The sequence below is a fragment of the Armigeres subalbatus genome, chromosome 2 (genome assembly GCF_024139115.2).
Source record: "Armigeres subalbatus isolate Guangzhou_Male chromosome 2, GZ_Asu_2, whole genome shotgun sequence".
Lineage (NCBI taxonomy): Eukaryota > Metazoa > Arthropoda > Insecta > Diptera > Culicidae > Armigeres > Armigeres subalbatus.
Genome location: NC_085140.1, coordinates 297,021,785 through 297,041,790, shown reverse-complemented (window position 1 = coordinate 297,041,790; position 20,006 = coordinate 297,021,785). Strand labels below are relative to the sequence as shown.

Genomic DNA, 20,006 nt, shown 5'->3' with positions numbered 1-20,006 from the left:
AGATTGGCAAATGCTGCTAGAGAACTTAGCCAAGCTGGACGTCGTCCTGTGCAACGGAGGCTCGAGAAGTACCTTCTAGCGAGACGAAGTGAAATCGATAATAGACGTGACGTTCTGCAGTCCAAGTTTGGTCGGTGCTCTGCAGTGGGGGGTTGACGGTAGTTACGTTCACAGTGACCATTTGAATATCCAATACAGGATAAGCAGCGAAGTAAAGATTGAAAGCCGGAGAGTTGCTCCTGCAACCCAGGCGTGAAAGGTCACCCACTTCGACGGTGGGGCCTTCAGCGAAGCTATGGCTAGAAGGGCTAGAAGAAGATTACAAAGCGTAACCGTTGGTCATAAAATGCAGTTTGTAGCTCCACCACAAACAAATATTCCTTAAACTTAATTGTCCATTACCAAATATTCCTTGTTTTCCTATTTATCCTTCATGAGTTTTTTTCTTGTTTAGTAGTTCGACCATGTCCTCAGAAGAATTCAAACGTTTATGCTGTTATGCCTGTCACCCAATCAATGGTCGTATTGTTTGTTTGTAGCGGTTTGAACTTTAACTTGAATGCAAGAAAGTGCGCAAAGCTGATGAAAAGGTAACCCAGAGAGGACGTTATCCGAAAAATCCGTTTTTGTTCGTGTCCGTTTATGAGCATCCATAAATTACGTAGCGCTCAGAGGGGGGAGGGGGGTTGCCCGAAGTGTGACAATCCGTACAAAAAAATTCAATGATTCATACAAAAAGTGTGACATAGGGGGGAGGGGGGTTGAAAATAGCCAATTTTTGCGTAATTAATGGATTTTCCCTTTCCCAAATTTTAGAATTTATATGCTTGGCCTAAACCGATGTCGTCCTTTCTGCCCGAGTCCATCAACGGAATTAGAAGTGCGCGATGTGATCGTTAAAGTTAAAGTTAGTGTTAATTGTTAAAATATATATGGTGTAAATTGTTTAATCATTTGGTGTCATTGTAGGTTGAAAACTTAAAATTACGAAATTAGTAAAACGTTAAAACTATTATCACAATTCGTTGTAGTACGGTTAGTTGAAAAACAAGAGTGTTTGTTATATTGTTTTAATTGTTCTATTGTTTCCATTTTATTAGAATACAATATACAACAATAAGCGTGAACAGCATTGTAAAGTATTGTAAGAATCGGGGCCCTCCTTAGCCGTGCGGTAAAACACGCGGCCACAAAGCAAGACCATGCTGAGGGTGGCTGGGTTCGATTCCCGGTGCCGGTCTAGAGAATTTTCGGATTGGAAATTCTTTCGACTTCCCTGGGCATAAAAGTATCATCGTGTTAGCCTCATGATATACGAATGCAAAAATGGTAATTTGGCTTAGAAACCTCGCAGTTAATAACTGTAGAAGTGCTTAATGAATACTAAGCTGCGAGGCGGCTCTGTCCCAGTGTGGGGATGCAATGCCAATAAGAAGAAGAAGTAAGAAGAAGCATTGTAAAGTTCACCAATAAGCAGCCACAAAAAGGTAATTAGAATTAAGTTAGATGAATCAAGTTAATGGATCTAGTGTGGTACTGGCGGGATGGGCAAACTTATGAGTGATAATGTGCCAATCTGCTTTGGCAGGTCCGTCCAACGGGCCTTTTTTGTGCTTTTTGCGAGTGCTTGTCCTGATCGTCATCTGGCAAGCCCATCTTCAACAAAACCCTCGGAACGTCGTTGAAAAGGCTGGAGGATTGGAATCCATTATCAAATTCCAATCGGGAATCTCCCCAAGGGGCCGTACACAAATTACGTAAGCACTTATGGGGGAGGGGGGTCTGCCATTTTCATACGCTCCATATAAATAAAAAAAAATGTATTGGAAAAATCTTACATGGGGGGAGGGGGGTTGAAAAACCTAGAAAAATTGTTTACGTAATTAGTGTACGGCCCCCAAAAACGGACAGAAGCCTCATCCAGCCCAACGTTCCACTGAGGTTCACCCAGCCAGCCGACCGGTTTATGTTACGGCGTAAATTCGGTCCAGCTAATTAGAACCCTGTTTGAAACCACCATTGCTCGCCATCATCGAAGCCGAGCATCTCAGACAGGTTCATGTTCGGGCGTGAATTCGGTCACCGCATAAACCGCACAACAGCCATCATAATCCGCCATCGAAGCCCGCACCCTACCAGTTCCTGTACCACATCTGCCAGCCACCGAGCATCGAACGATCCATCTAAAACGAAACGGCAAGTATCACACAAACCGATAGAGTAACGTCACTATTTAGAACTATCGAATTAGGGTAATAAAAATTTGTTAAATGAGTATAGTGTGTGGCCCAGTTTTTATATAGTGATCCCTGGGGTTAAATAGTTTACACCTAGTTCTGCCTTGTTTTTGTTTTCCGTGCTCATAAAGGAGTTCCAGGCCTCATCCTGGTTGGACAGTTCTGAAGGGTCGACAAGTGTGACTTGTGAGCACTCAGTGTTTGGGAACTTTGGTTTGCCTTTTCCAGCGTTACGTAATTTCTGGCAATTTTTTTTGTTTCCTTTCGAATTAACGTGGATGATTGTGTGTGTAAGTTACTGGCAGCATAAACGACCCTGTCTCAACATACTTATCCCAGTGAAAAATTCCCTACCGTGAGCTGCGGCTAGGCTACAAAAGCGCACGCTCGGCGGAAGTGAGGGAAGAACGCATCAAGCTATTCAAAGCGGTGAACAAGGCCATCAAAAAGAACTGGAGAAAGAAAGCCTGCTTGGAGAAACTGTGGAAAACGCCTGTTGGGTGCTGATAGCCAAAACAAGAGGAGCACTGGCTCCTTCCGAGGGGCTAGGGACAAAAGTCGAAAGATAGAAGGTCGATGGGACAAATGGCCGCAAAGGATAGAAGGTCGAAAGCAACAAAAGGTCGAAAGGACATGTCGAACGGCACAAAAGGTTGCAAAGACAAAACGTCGAAATGAGCAAAAGGTCGAACAGAACAAAAGGTCGAAATGGACAACAAGTTGAAACGGGGAGAATTGATCTCATATTGATACTGTCTCATAGTCATTATTCCTTCCGGGATCCCGAACACAGCGTTGAAGGCAAGCTACCAGGAGACCCCTCAGCGTACATACCAAACTGTCTAATAGACACTATACGGCGGCTTCTGGAGAAGTTATTCCTTTTGTTTCATTTTATATATGAGAAAAACAAAATGTCCACTAAAACTTTATAACGGAAAGAATTGGTTAACCCTCGACAACTACAACCCTTTCTCAACACGTGTGACTAATTTGGTGTCATCTGGTTGGAGATATCGCAGTGAGTGACTGCCAGACAAACTGCATCTTCATTGATGCAGTTCGGTTTGTGTTTTGCGCTTTCGATTGCCATTCACCTTCGCGGTTATTTTTTTTCTGAGCTTCTTGCCCACCGACCAAGAAAGGTGCGTTTCGTTTTATTTTGTTTTGCTTTTTCTTCGCCGCATGTGATGCCGGTGTTTTAAGTGTTGAACAGGACTGCCACCACACAAGTTTATTCCCCTGTAGGTATGTTGCACTTGATGATGCTGCAGCAGCGCGCAATCGACTTTGTGAATGAAGATAGGATGATGATAATGGGCGATGGGATGATAGTTCGCCATATAATATCTGGAAGCCTGCTGTTTCACGGGGAGAGGAAACAAAAACTACCTCGCGATTCGCGCTTTACGTGTCCCATTCAAGTTCGCCATAAAAGGCTAAATAGCCATCCCCCTCGCCGCGACTTCACTGGAATTGAGAGATTGCCGTGCGTAGCGTTTTGTATGCGGTGACTTACCAGCAACAAGTGGCTGAGAAAATTGCGATTCGTTTGATTTGTCGTCGTCTTGGGAGAGAAAAAGTTTCGCTAATGAAATCAATAAAGTATTCAGTTGATTATCGAGAGACGATCACCTGCGAGGCATACAGATGGGGTTTTCTCGGAAATCAGCTGTAGAGGCGCGACACCCGTTGTCGGATGGCGGTCTGACTTCTTATGTCTGAAGCGGGTTTTATGCTTAAATACCGGCAATTTAAAACGCATTGGCAGGTTCGAGAGGTGGGACTGAACCAGAGATTTAAAATAGTATGATAAAATTGGTTACGGACAACTATCAATGATAAACTTCTAATGTTTCTTCTCTCCCTTCAATCCTTTCTTGTACACCAAGGTGTGACGAAAAAGCTATGTATTCACTTCAAAGACGATTTTTTGATAGAAGGTCCGGAGACCCATAATGTTATATACCAAACGACTCAACGAATTGAGATTATATATGTCTGTATGTAGGGCCCTCCTTAGCCGTGCGGTAAGACGCGCGGCTACAAAGCAAGACCATGCTGAGGGTGGCTGGGTTCGATTCCCGGTGCCGGTCTAGGCAATTGTCTCGACTTCCCTGGGCATAAAAGTATCATCGTGCTAGCCTCATGATATACGAATGCAAAAATGGTAACCTGGCTTAGAAACCTCGCAGTTAATAACTGTGGAAGTGCTTAGCGAACACTAAGCTGCGAGGCGGCTCTGTCCCAGTGTGGGGATGTTATGCCAATAAGAAGAAGAAGAAGAAGAAGAAGAAGAAGAAGAAGAAGAAGAAGAAGAATAATGTCTGTATGTGCGTAAAATAAACTCATGTTTTATGAACTTATCTTAAACCGATCTGCATGCAAATCGTTTCCCATTGTTTCCTATTGAAAAGTAGCCAGATACGTTTTCATAGCTAAAACACGCTAAGAAAACCTCACTCAATTTTTTAACAGTAGAACCACGAACAGCAATTCCGATTGAAAGCGTTTTACTAAATATTTGTTCTATCTTCGAAACCTAACTCCTGTCCTGTATATACCTTCTAAAGAAGTATAAGACAATGTGAATTCTTGTAAACAAAGATAATGCGTTTGCCCTGCTTGGAATCACTATGGTCCTGGATGCAGTTTCATGCGGAAGATACATTTTACGCCAAAACTATATTTTTTAGAGAAAAATGTTGTTTCACAAAGTTGTTCGGAATAGTAAGGCCATCACCATGATGCTATCAAGGAATAGGGTGGCCTTTCATACATTTTTTTTACGGAATACTGACATGTTATGTTCTACAAAGTTGTAGCGCAGCTTATTAAAATATATTTTGCGAAAAAACTTTTTTAATTTTAGGGTGGTAAAAAACAGTATTTTTGATCTATTTTTTTAGTTTTCGATTTTTTGAGTAACTTTAAGAGCTAAAAAATGCAACTATTGTTATGTAAATATGCTCAATATCTTCTGGCGATCAAAAGTTATAATTGTTTTCCTGTCAAAATTACGTTTTTGTTCATAATTGATATCTCCGATTGGGGCAAATAAAAATAAGACATTAATGAAATCAATACAACTTGGGTAAAAAATATCATATCTCCAAATTTTCCATATAATAAAGAATATGAGCTGCTCTTCCAAATGCCGTGTAAACATATTTTTTATTGTTTTGCACCAATCGGAGATATCAACTTTCGAAAATAAAACGCAATTTTGTCAGAAAAACTATTTAAACTTTTGATCGGCAGGAGATATTCAGCATATTGAGCATATCACATCAAAAGTTGCATTTTTTTTAGTTCTAAAAGTCACCCGAAGACGACTTTCCCGAAAAATCGAAAACAAAAAAAGTAGATCAGTAGATCAGTAGTTTTTTAAGGGTCACCCTAATCCTTGTAGGCAAAATTGCTCTAAATCAGCCTACTTAATAGCTGTAGAAAAAGTTTATGTATTATATGCCAGCATCACCTAAAAAAATATTTTTTTTATATAATGGGCCATATTATTTTTTTTGATAGACCGAAATGATGGCCTTACTATTCCGAATAACTTTATAGAACTTTTTTTTTTAAATAAATATTCGGCGTAAAATACATCTCTCTGCGTAAATCCTGGACCATAGTTGTATCCATGTAATGGTAAATGTGTCCTTTTTTTAGAAATAAGTGTTTTCCCAGATAATGAATGTTATTATTCATTCCTCGATAATATGCATCTGCCCGGAATAAGATAATGGAGGATATGATCCATGCTTTAAAAGAAGGCATTTTCACGAAGTAAGGACTATTTGAAATGATTCGACTGGATATTTTTAGACCAACCGTTTAAAATTTGTTCCAACGTTTCGGCAAGTTTTTGTTGTTTTCATCAGGGAAAAAATCATTAATGTGGTTCTACTTCTAACGTAGATGTAGTTCCTGCTTCAGAAATAGACGATAGCTCGAAATAAGGCAAAGGTGAATAAGTATAGAATACGAATAACAATTAATGTGATCTCTTAAGCGGCAAATGCTGGGTAAAGCGTACCATTGGTACTTCGCGTACCTGAAGGAATAAACCTAGTAACTCCTATCCCTACCTCCTCGTAGTGCTGGCCGGGATACGAGCAACCTTAGGGACCCAAGCAACACCTCTTGTTTCTCAGTGAGTAACAACAACAGTGGTGTGACTTACTAAAGGTCTGACTTATGCACAACGCGTCGTATTTGGAACTCCTTTGTGACACAAAAAGCGCAAGAGGTGGAGCCTATTTGCAACATCTTGCGGCTACAATGAAAATAAAAACACAAAAACCAACCGGGAATCGAACCATGGACCTTGAGATTTGCAACCTTCTACTATAACCATCACACCAACAATTCTATTTGAAGATTCTGCTACAAGTGCACTACATAAACAACAAAGTCATTTGTAACTTCATTGTACCTTATACGGAACATGCAGGGGACTGTCAAAAATAAAATACTGCTCAGCTGAGCTCAAAGCGTTTTGCAACATATCAGAAACATTATCGTAACAGCAATGAACCGAAGTGTTATTAATTCTGCTGCTTATCTGTTTTGTTTCTGATATGAAACACATCGAATTTTTAACCACCCAAGAAGTCAGATGGGTAGAATATTTCGACGCCACTTAAACGGAAATGAAACATTGTGATTTTCTGAAACTGGGAAGTGGCTTTAATGTCACTCGATGTATTGCCAGTGTCTTCAGTGCAATTTATTAGGAACAAACACCTATTTGAAAGATGTTGCGCGTGCTGCTTGGGGAAGATCGGGTAACCAGCCCCGGTGGGAACTATGGTCGTATGCTGACAGGGAAGGGGGATTTGCTCCTCTCCGGAGGTGCAAATCTTACTGAGCGTCTGTTCTCCATGTCAAGATCGGCTCACAACAGCGTCTGTTCTCCATGTAAGAGGCGGCTGATCATCGTCCGAGTGCCAGCGAGGGACTCTAAATTAAACTGTGCACACCATGTTACATCGTGTCAGCATCGAGAAGGCAGCCCCTTCAACGCGATGTAGGTAGTGCAACCCTGGTAAGGTAGCCTACCGAAGATTCTACAGTTACCAAGAAAGGCAAAAGTAGAGCAAACGGATTGATTCAATGGCAACAGACCCGGCAACGAATAAAGGACAACGATTGGAAAGTCGGATCTTGGAACGTGAGAACTTTGAATGAATCCGCACGTGTTGGGCTCCTGGCTCGTAAGCTGCAGAAGGTCGGCGTGGTAGCAATCCATGAAATACGGTGGCCCAGAACTGAAGAACGTAAATTCCGGGCGGTGGATCCCATAGCGAGCACTTCATTCAAGTACCACATCTACTATAGCGGCGGTGGCAGAGCAGAACGAGGAGTTGGTTTTATGGTGATCGGGAAGCAGATGAAGCGTGTTATCTGGTGGAAGCCGATAAGCGACCGCATTTGCGTGTTGAGAATGAAGGTCAAATTCTTCAACTATAGCCTGATCAGCATCTATACCCCAACGAACGATAAGCCTGATGACGTGAAAGATGAGTTCTATGAGAACCTTGATAAGGCTTACGGAAAGTGCCCAACACGGAAAGCCTTCATTCCGTTACCAACGATAATGGTCTACGACTTGTAACCTTTGCTGCTACTAGAGGGATGGCAATAAGCAGTACCTACTTCGCACGTAAGAATATCCGAAAACACACCTGGCAACATCCGAGTGGAGACACTTGTTCACAGGGCTGCGAAATGGTGAGTTGACATCTAGGGAAGAGCGACCCACACAGTTCTGGTCCCAATCTCTCGCTTCCCCGGGTCTTCCGAAGACAATCGACCGCCAGCTAAGGGTTTTGTACTTAGCTGGTACTGCAGCCTGGACACTGTTGTCCTTCTGACATCAGCTAGAGTGAGTGGGTGCGACCAGAGGGACCATTGTCCCTTACCCCTAATCCCAAGGCGTTAAGCGACCCATGCCGAGGGGATGCATGGCCAAGGGGGTGAAATAATGAGCTTTCAACGGAGCCTGTGGGGTACCTGGGGGCACCCTCCACAGTAATTGTCCTTTACCGCGTCATGCTGGGCTCTGGCGTGGTGCACCTCTTTTCCCGAGCAACTCATGGGACCAAAATGGAAAACCAAGTCAATCCTTCAATTAGTGGTAGTAGTGTAGGCGACAACCCCTTCGCAAGAGGTGGGTTGTTCAGGTCCCCGCCTAGGAGGCCAGAAGCAATAGTCGGCAGCTTGGTGCGCAGCGCCAGCGTGGGTCACTTAACCATCTCCCAGGCTACGCCGGTAGAGGTTATAGACGGCCCATGGCTTGTGAAGGTGATGAACCGCAAACGCGATGGGCTTTCGTCCTTCGAGGTGGCGATGGAACAGCTGGACGCCACCATCGACTTTGCGTCATCGAAGCATAATATCAGTAAGGACCTCAAGAGGAGCTTGCTGAAACTTCGAAAGTCGATACTGGACGCCAAGCTGGAGAGGGCGGTCGGGACGGCCAAGTATAAACCCGTGAAATCCGTGGAGTTGTCAGTCTACCCAGACTGAGGTCCAAGGATTCGCGGACTCAGGCAAGGTTGAATCGACCGAGGGCGTGCCAGAGAAGACGGTGGTGCCAAAGTCTACCCAGACTGAGGCTTAAGTATTCGCGGGCACGTCGGGGGTGACTGCTCCAACGGAGCAGACACAAAAACGGGGGAGACAGTCTCCAGGGGATGAGCTCCCTGGGGGGCGTTCCAAAACGCGGAGGATTACTATCCCGAACAAGGGTAGTGGGGCTGGGAAGCTAAACCCCGGCCAGGTACCTCCCAAACCGGGGGAGGAAGGACCTGGAAGGACGGACGGAGGACGATTTGCGGACCCTCCGAAGACTGCGATGTTGGTGACGTGCAGTTATGGACCGAGCTGAATGGAGAAGATTCTTATATACCGCACAGGCCACTTCGGCCTTAGTCTGGTAATGAATAAATAAATAAATAGGGAACTGTTCCGTTTTACATCTTACTGAACATATATGCATCTCATCGCAAAAAAAGAGAAATACAGCAACTTTTTTTTTTTATTTCCAGATTAAGGCCGGAGTGGCCTGTGCAATACATAAAAGTCTTCTCAACAGCAACAATCTTGTCGCTTCCTTTTGCTAACATGCGTGCTCACTGCTGAAAAAAATCACAAAAATAAATAACAAATCAAATACCTTTTCATTGCTTTGTTTTTGATGGGATGGAAATGGGAGCTATGAGATGAAATGCCGAACCGTTCCCCTAATTTGTGTTCGGTGTTCAAGCATTTTGATCACTGATGAAATCACCCCCGACTTTAAGTTTTGTTTAGACACTCTTCTGATGGTGCCTGGCCATACTATTGGAGAGTATTATTTCCATTGGGATTGTATGCTTGATCGACCTCACTGATGATGGTACTTGCCACTTACTCAGGAACTGATCCACGCGTTGCTGGCTTGATTGCCCCTTCAAATCCTATGAGAAGCGGAGAGATATGCGCCTTAGTACATGGAAAATCGCCGGAGGATTTACTAATCGTCGTTTGGTTTGCGCAAACGCGCTTCACGTGACGCAATCGATTACTTTTGAGATTAAATCATCCGTGAACAAGTGGTTCATCTTGCCTTTATATTCGCAAACAGCGGAAAAGGTCCGAGGAAAAGGGAAAATCCTCTTCGTTATGCAACCGGTTCGATTGAGGTTTACTTGCCGCATCTTTATTTTCCTCGGCACGGCAACATTGTTTTATGTAGGCCCAACAAACGATTGATAAAAGTACATGCCGACACTTGGGGCCGTCGTAAATTCGACATGTTTATAAGCAATCCAATTCATACTGACGGGTCTTTACGATACCGATAAATAAGACCCATAATGGGATGCTTCCTCTCGGCGGTGGCCAGTGAAGAGCATCAACCTCATTAATAAGTCGTATAATCAGGAGGAGTGCGGGGTTTTGGATCATCAGTTGGGAGCGTCTAGTAGGGATGGTTCATTCAGTGGGTTGTTAGAAATTATATCTTTTCGATTTTTGTTGTATGTGGGTGCAAATAGTGTCAATAGTGCGGAGAAAATATGAGGAAGAGTGTGTATTGATGTTTGAGGAATGCGGTGCTCCATGCCAATTAATAATACTTTCACTGATGGGTAACATTTTCAGCATTTGTTTTAGAAGTTATTAATGTGTTTAGCTATACTTTCTAGCGGGAAATATCTGATTGGGGTGTGTCACCCAATCCGTTTCTCAGTGATATTTTCTGTCACTTATACATTACTTATGGCCTCTGAAACTTAGTCCAACACATAGTGCTGTGACCTGCACTTCCAAGAAGGACTAATTTTTCAATACCGTTTTGTTTTCGTTGAACCAGATTTTTGTATTAGGGGGTCTACAGTAGCCTTGCGATCAAAGGCGTAGGATTGCCAATCCGGAGATGGTGAGCGAAACGACATGCTGCTTGTCAGCGGCATGAATTTGACCCCTTACAACCTCATCGAGAGACATCAACAGATTATGTCGAAGCTGCAGCGATGATGGCGTTTTGAACAAAACCAGCAGCTGCAGTAGAGACCTGTGATGCTGTGAACACCTTGTTCACCCCGGCAACCAACATGTCGCGGGTGGGCTGCGGGGACCTGCTGTAAATATAGAGGTAAGTGCGGTCCATGCGTGTTGCCGGGGTGCTCGTCTCATACACATGTGTTTAAAATAATAGCAGCGGATGCCGATTTCTGTACAAAAATGACCGATCGAGATGGAATTTTGGCGGTGAACTACAAATATGCTGAAATTCTCATATACTAAGTATCAATATTTTCGAATCACACAAAAAATTTTACCTAAGGTCGAATTGTTCAAAATAATAGCAGTTTTTATTTTTGATATACTGGTCACCTTAAAAACCTACCCCTTGCACAAAGGACTGTATTGCCATACATCATACATCTATTTTTTGACGCGCTAGTCTTTTCTTTTGTTCGGTAGTTCTACCTTCGCACTCGCAGCCTCGACTAGAGGGTAAACATCAAGACTGCCGCCTGGTTAAAAAAAATGAAATGTGCATACGGTGGGTACGATTTTTGTTATCTCTGCTGTGTTTTGTGACAGTTGCAATTACCTGAGGAGTCAAAATGCGCAATGAAAGAGTTTTCAATTCAGCTCAGTAATCACCTCTGCCTTATCTAGGCAAAGAATTATTTTTCGCGAGCAAAGGGAGTTCTACCTCTCTGCTTTCCTTCTAAACTATCTCATTTTATCAGATTTAGAAATATATCAAGTTTCTGATAGTAACAAGCGGAACGAATTTATCTGATCAAAATAAATGTAAGAGGCTTGGTAGTCATATGGATACTGGTTCTGCCTCATACGCAGAAGGTCGTGGGTTCAATCCCAGGTCCGTTCCATTTTCCTACTTTGCATCTTTCTCTATATTTCTCATGTTCTAGCAATCGCTAGAACTGGAAATGGACTTCCATATCGTTTCCATTTCTATTCCTATATACCTTCAACTTGAATATTCTATCAGTAATCTGCTAGAATTGGAAATGAACTATAAAGCTCGTTTCCTACATCCAATTAGAAATTCCATCAATTGCTTCCTCCTATCTATCACATTGGCAGCTCGATAACCAAGACGGACCTCTGCCTCTCGAACCTTACCCAAAAATTCCAAAAAATTCCGCATGAACTCGTGGCAAGTGCAGAGGTATATTCGGCTTGCAGTGGGTGAGTGATTGCATCATCATTTCCTCCCCTTCCCTTCATTGACTTGCATTCTGACGTGGCAGGCGCCAGTATGACCTAACAAATGAGATCACCAGTACTTGTACATTGAAGATGTGTGCTAGTCCCAAGCAAACATCTGTTGGTTCCCTGTGCAAAAACAGCTGATCTGGTCATAATGGAGTAGCAACTACGAGCAGTCAATCAAGCTCAAGCTCAAGCTCAAAATAAATGTAAATTCACTGTACCCTTATCCGGTATACGTCTGACGGTAGGGGTGAAAATTGATTTAAAAATTGAATATCTCAGGTGTTTCTGAATCGATTTGTATATTTTTTTTTCTCAGAACAACCGGATAGGTTTCTAGATTATGCCAAAAGACTCAAAATTAGCATTGGCCACTTTATCTCGGAGTTATTCCTGATTGTACTGGGGTAGTTTTTTTTTACTGGTGGGTATTGCTGACTGAATTTTTAATCTATGCTGTTAAAATTACCTAATATTGTGATAAGGGATATATGGCTATAAGGGATCTATATCCCGTGATGGCCATATTGGAAAGAAAATTTCCAAATATGACTTGCTACACATCATATTTCATACATTTGCGATCAGGAGCTCAAATGTGACCTCCGGGAGTTGATATGGTTCAACCTGGTCACAGTCCTGGTGTTAGGTGATACGCTAAACAGCCCTGACACGACAGCCCTCCGACGAGACAGGAGGTTTGCGCAGGCCCAATAAGCCGCATTTAAAAACAACCATTACGAACGACATAGAAGATAAAACGACTCGATACAATCGACAACGACCTAGGCGACGAATAAAGGATCACGATTGGAAGCTTGAAACATGGAACTGCAAGTCGCTAGGTTTCGCTGATTGCGACAGGATGATCTACGATGAATTGCATCCCCGCAACTTCGACGTCGTAGCGCTGCAGGAAATCTGCTGGACGGGACAGAAAGTGTGGAAAAGCGGGCATCGAGCGGCTACCTTCTACCAAAGCTGTGGCACCACCAACGAGCTGGGAACCGGCTTCATAGTGCTGGGAAAGATGCGTCAACGCGTGATTGGGTGGCAGCCAATCAAAGGGAGGATGTGCAAGCTGTGGATAAAAGGCCGTTTCTTCAACTATAGCATAATCAACGTGCACTGCCCACACGAAGGGAGACCCGACGACGAGAAAGAAGCGTTCTATGCACAGCTGGAGCAGACATACGGTGGATGTCCACTGCATGGCACGGTGGTATGACGGTGAATGTGAGCAGTTAGTTGAGGAGAAGAATGCAGCATGGGCGATATTGCTGCAACACCGCACGAGGGCGAACGAGGCACGACATAAACGGGCGCGGAACAGACAAAACTCGATTTTCGGAGGAAAAAGCGCCAGCAGGAAGAACGAGACCGTGAAGAGACGGAGCAACTTACCGCGCTAATAACGTACGAAAGTTCTAAGAGAAGTTGAACCGTTCACGTAAGGCCCACGTGCCACAGCCTGATATGTGTAAGGACATAAACGGGAACCTTCTTACGAACGAGCGTGAGGTGATCCAAATGTGGCGGCAGCACTACGACGAACACCTGAATGGCGATGTGGCATACGAAGATGGCGGTATGGTGATGGACCTGGGAGAACGCGCGCTGGACATAATTTTACCGGCTCCGGATCTCCAGGAAATCCAGGAGGAGATTGACCGGCTGAAGAACAACGAAGCCCCAGGGGTTGATCAACGTGAGGCACTGGCTCTACTGGGTCGTTACCAAGATTTGGGAGGAGGAAGTTTTGCCGCAGGAGTGGATGAAAGGTGTCGTGTGTCCTATCTACAAAGAAGGCGATAAGCTGGATTGTAGCAACTACCGCGCAATCACTTTGCTGAACGCCGCCTACAAGGTACTCTCCCAAATTTTATGCCGTCGAACTAGCACCAATTGCAAGGGAGTTCGTGGGGCAGTACTAGGTGGGTTTTATGGGCGAACGCTCAACCACGGACCAGGTGTTCGCCATTCGCCAAGTACTGCAGAAATGCCGCGAATGCAACGTGCCCACACATCATCTATTCATCGACTTCAAAGCCGCATATGATACAATCGATCGGGACCAGCTATGGCAGCTAATGCACGAACACGGATTTCCGGATAAACTAACACGGTTGATCTAAGCGACGATGGATCGGGTGATGTGCGTAGTTCGAGTTTCAGGGGCATTCTCGAGTCCCTTCCAAACCCGCAGAGGGTTACGGCAAGGTGATGGTCTTTCGTGTCTGCTATTCAATATCGCTTCGTAATAGAGCAGGGACTAACACGAGTGGTACAGTTTTCAATAAGTTCGTCCAGCTACATATTTGGCTTCGCCGACGACATAGATGTTATGGCACGTAACTTTGAGAAGATGGAGGAAGCCAACATCAGACTGAAGAGGGAAGCTAAGCGGATCGGACTAGTCATCAACACGTCGAAGACGAAGTACATGATAGGAAGAGGTTCAAGAGAAGACAATGTGAGCCACCCACCGCGAGCTTGCATCGGTGGTGACGAAATCGAGGTGATAGAAGAATTTGTGTACTTGGGCTCACTGGTGACTGCCGAAAATGATACCAGCAGAGAAATTCGGAGACGAATAGTGGCTGGAAATCGTACGTACTTTGGACTCCGCCATACCAAACTGCCAATCTACAAAACGCTTATTAGAACGGTAGTCCTCTACGGACACGAGACCAGGACGATGCGCATGGAGGACCAACGCGCACTGGGAGTTTTCGAAAGGAAAGTGCTGCGTACCATCTTTGGGGGGGGGGGGCTTGCAGATGGCTGACGGTACGTGGAGGAGGCGAATGAACCATGAGTTGCATTAACTGCTGGGAGAACCATCCATCGTTCACACTGCGAAAGTCGGACGACTGCGGTGGACTAAACATCGCCAGGACACCGTTAGGGAAGATCCATTAATTAAGTAACGCAAAAATTGGTAATTTTTGAACCCTCCCTTTCCCCATATGTCACACTTTTTGTATGAATCATTTAAAATTTTTGTATGGATTGTCATATCTCGGGCAAATGAAATAATTCCGTGCAATCTCTATATAAAAACTAGTGTTCGAAATATGAGTCTGTTCGAGGTTTTAATCAAAATTGTTGGTAAACTCATTCGCCAAAAGTTCGTCATTCCATATGATTTTTAAACGGAGACAATTTTGTGCAGAAAACGTAATAACGTTCGCACATTATTAATTTTCGGCATCTGGACGGCATGCAGATGTTATAAATTGAAGAGTTATAACAGATGCAAACAAGTTGTAAGCGAATATTCGTAATATTGAGTATTTTTGCCTATATCTTACTAACAAAGTTCAACCGAAATGCTTTCAACTCACTCCGAAAGCCAACTTTTAACAGAAGACTCACCGACCCATAGTATTATATATTGATGAGCAAAGCAAATATTTTTTTAATGCGTACCGTTTGGCTCGTATCCCGAATATGACTCATATTCCGAAACCTGTCGTTTGGCACCCTAAAACTAAAAATTCCATCGGTTTTCAGTTTTGATGATCACGATTACAAATCTGGACCAACATTTGAAAAGGGCGGAACAGCCAAAATTGATTCCATCTGATTCTTTGTCCACATATATAGCTATATAGGGAAACTGTTCCATTTTCCATCTCACTGAACATATATTCATCTCATCGCAAAACAAAGAAATACAGCACCAATATCGTCGCTTCTTACACGCGTGCTTACTGCTGAAAAAATCACAAAAATAAGAAACAAACGAAGTTCCTTTTCATTGCTTTGTTTTTTATGGGATGGAAATAGGAGCCATGGGATGAAGTGCCGAACCGTTCCCCTATATAGACGAAGAATCAGAAGGAATAAATTTTGGCTGTTACGCCCTTTACAAATGTTGGTCTAGAAATGATCCTATGGAGAGATCCACACGAATAAAACCAAAATGGTCATTTAAAAGCGAGTGTTCGGAATATGAGCCATGTTCGGAATTTGAGTCAAAAACGTACTTAGTTTTCTGCTTAAAGATTTTTTAAATAAATAGAAAACTGGAAAAGTATTTATTGATTCAGAGTGGGATTAGGTAGTAATTGTAAATAAAAGAATTTTAATATTTTATAATCTTGAGTACAACCACAGATAACAGATATTGAGGCTGGCATCCGATACGTGTGTAAACATTTGCAACCGTGAATTCAAAGGTATTTTAAAATTGGGACCGCGTTTGGCAATCGATTGGAGATGGCGCAAGGATCATTGTTATTGAAAACGCAGCCTGAATGCGGCTGTCAAATGCATTGGCTGCGTTCGATGGTTGTTAAGGACATAGTTGGAAGAGTACCACGATGGCCGTCAATATGGCACCGGACCTTCCACGGGTCGTTACCACACCTCCCGCACTCCTCTCCCACCAACATTCGAATGCATCGAACAGCATCGAACAAAAGTTTAATATTCAAATTACTAACCTGCTCACAGCATATTTAATTACTTCCCGTGATAATTAACATGTTTCTTCAAAGAATCCTTTGCATTTCGGCTCGAATTATAGAATAAATCAGCAGCTTCGTGCCAATTTAATAGCCGTTCGCGATTTGGTGGGCTTATCACCACTTCACTTGGGCACTTCACTTCCTCTTAAAGGGCATTGAAAAAATCAAGTTTTCACACACTTCTCCGCACATGAGCAGCCCGAAATGTTGATGGAATGCCAATTAAACATCACTTTTTGAAATCAGTACCTTGTTTGAAGCGAAAACTTAATATAAACTGCTATTTTTGATCGAAAAAACCCACTAAAAACTGATCGCGGAGCGAATGTAAACACCGGCAGCGGCAGCAGCAAACTAATTTTTAGGGTGGCTCAAAAATTATTTTGTTCCGCCACGCTCAGTCAAATATGTTTCATATTCTGGGTGTCTTCCGATGGTTTGGGCTGGTTTGAATAGTGCACAGGTCGTTTCAGGTTTGTATGACAGTTGATATGGCGAGGTTGAATTTTACATCATTCTGATTGTGGCGCTTCGTCATTGGGCCCAACAGACATAATTGTAGACATAATTTAAGGGGGCAGACCATGTGATTGGATGAAAAATTCAAGAGCTTTGACTCCATAGACAATGCATATTGAATTGTCGTTCCGATAGTTGTGAGTCGATTTTATTCGAGGTTGCCAAATCCTGATAATTAGGCTTCTCGGAAAGCATCAGTGAAACGTGTAATTCAACAAAATAGCCAGAATTTGTCTGTGATATCTATCGCACCAGGCGCAGATACTTCATACAAAAAGTGTGACATGGAAGTGAGCCAAGGAGTGAGCGGGGTATAAAATGCTTTTTTTTGCGTTACGTAATCAATGGATCTTTACCAAGGTGCGGTTTTCATTCAGCTATGTGGGTTCTCTTTTCGCCAGCGTTTGGAGGAGAGGCACTGTAGTCAGTGTACTGAAAGGTTTAGCTTTCATACGAACTTGAACCGGCTTGTGCCCAATCAGTTTTTGTTCAAATTGGCTTTTGGCATACACTCGGAGCATGGGACGGAATCGATTGAGCGTGGTGGAGCTGGGTCGTTTTTTGAACCACCCTACTAATATTCTTTGCTTTTTTATAAATACTACACCAATACTATTACAATATATGACAGTTTTTATTGTACCAACACTTTCAAAGCTTTGTTTTGGTACTCAACCCACCTTCACCTTAATCAACTGCGTCCGTATGTACTGCCGCAATCAGTTGAGTAGATGGCAGTAGTGGGCCAACGTATATCAATTCAAAAGTTTACACAGGATTTTCAATAAAATTTGTTCGAGCCTAAATATCTGTTATCTGTGGTACAACCTTTATGGTTTTATTCAGCCGTGCAGCCGAATTTTTTTATTAGATAAGTTTTGTATTGGTTAAAACTTGTTTCGAAATTCCGTAACATTTCGATAGAATTTAGGTTTTTCTAGCTAAATTTAACGTAACGAAACGAAATCAAAAAGTCTAATTTCGCCATGCTCAAATTCCGTTAAATTCCGCAGAATTTTGTTTCGATTCACCTGAAACGATTTTTTTTTTCGAAATACCGCATATCTTTATCAAATTCAGTCAAAATGATCCAGATGCTTTCCGTAGAAGATGATTTCAACTCGATAACTTCTTTAATGCAAACGTATTTAAGAAAACGCTTGTGCTTATGAACCAATAAACTCGAAAACACCATCTGGCGAAGCGCACTGTATAATATTTCGATTCAAGTTTCCTAACCTTTTGTTTTGTTTGGTTTGAATTGACTCCTGTGCCACAAACCCCATAGTGCTATAAGACACGAAATTTGAAACAAAATATTGCCAATGTTGCTACTGTTCGTGTGATCAGCATCGTTGCCATGCCCAAACAGTCGGTACTCAAATTTGCTCTAAAAACATAAAGATAACATTGTGGGCAGTTATACCTGCAAAAATAAGATGCAATTGTTCAAATAGTCATTGTTTGATTATTTCGGAATAATAACTGAAATCACGTATATGAAATCATGTCAATTGCTAATTGTGCTCTGTCGAAATATTGATGATGATTGAAAACAGCAAACCAGCATTTCATGCACGGCTTGTGGTCGCTGGCCTATTATGTTAAAATTAATAAATACTATTTTAAATAGCACTCAATCATATGAATGTATATCTGCCTAACATTTTAATGCTGATTTATTGTTCGTCAAATTAAGCAATTAGAGCTTTTAATTGTCCTGGTCTAGCAAAGTCTAGGTTAGGCGCTGGCTATAATCATTTTAGGAGTTCTATTAGATAATGAGCCGATAGTTCAATTCGAAGCTTAATTATTTATATTTTCACACGACTATTTCCTCCCCTGCGTATCAATCGTAAGTAGACTAAAAATTCATGTCCAGCACTAGGGCAGTCAAGGTAGTTAAATTTAAATACGGTGTTTACCTGAACTCGCGATGGGCGACCCTACGCGGCCACCATGCCGCTGCTGGTGCTGCTGCTGCTGTTGCTGCTGTGGCTGATGATGGTAAACGGCAGCTGTGGCGTGAGGATCGCCAGCGGCACTGGCTTCTGCGGCGGCATCGGTTGATGTGTGGATGAAAAATATCAGTATAAATATTAATTTGTAACGTTGAACACCCATGATGCCCGCCGCGGCCACTGGTGGCCACTTCACGACGGCGACGATGCTGAAGCTGCTGCTCTGGTATTGGCGGCGACGGTGATGATGATGATGGTGATGATGGAAAGGTAGTTGAAGTCCGCGAACTGGAAAAAAAGGCAAAAGGAAAACACTCACTTAGACAATTGTCTACTGATGAGGGCTTTGGATGACTGAACTACCTGAGATCCGCCGAAAGGGGGTGTTGAGTGTTAATAGGTGCATATTAAAATGGATTAGCCACTTATAGTGGATCTGATTGTGATGATTTGCGTCCGTTTGGATGGAGCAATTGACGCGAAGATGGTAATGCAGGCAGGTACCTACCTTTCGATACATCACGTAATTGGTTGTGTAATTCTAACTATGTGGTTTGGTCTCAGAAGATGTATCGTTCAAAGTGTTGAAACGCTCACTTTCGAGGCAGGAAGTGGCTAAATGGTCTTCAAATTTACATACATGTAAGATAGGAAATGGGTCAAGCATATTCAAATAGTTTCTCCCTTGCTGGCATTGGGTTGCATCTATCTTAGGAAGCGAAGCAAGCCCAACCAATAAAGCTGACATAAAATAGTGTCATTCATTTGTTCATTTTACGGCTTTTTCTACGACGCCACTCAAGCTGTGAGACTGTTGCGAATTGAATAAATGGCTGTTTTCTAATCTTTGCATGCGATTTCTCAGCTGATATCTCGACCATAGAGCAATGGTGGGACAATCCCTTCATTCGCTCAGCGCAGCGGTATGGACTCAAGAATAATGTAGTTTTCTCAGTTCTGAAATTATGTTGGGGAACAGGCCTCAGAACGCCCCCCGGGGCAAAACGACTTTCGGGTATTCACTTATATTTACCAAGTTTGAGATAGCCTTAATAAAACTAGACGTGAAATTA

At 42.9% G+C, this 20,006-nt stretch overlaps 1 protein-coding gene across 9 annotated transcripts in view; it reads right to left on the bottom strand.

Moving 5' to 3' along the window:
- LOC134212448 (uncharacterized) overlaps positions 1-20,006 on the bottom strand; it is a 112,692-nt gene that overhangs the window by 30,235 nt on the left and 62,451 nt on the right. For all 9 annotated transcript variants that reach the window (XM_062690318.1, XM_062690322.1, XM_062690320.1 and 6 more), the window contains exon 3: positions 18,898-19,221. In XM_062690318.1, the coding sequence (XP_062546302.1) occupies positions 18,898-19,096 (199 nt within the window). In that variant the 5' untranslated portion in view covers positions 19,097-19,221. The remainder of the gene's footprint in view (positions 1-18,897; positions 19,222-20,006) is intronic.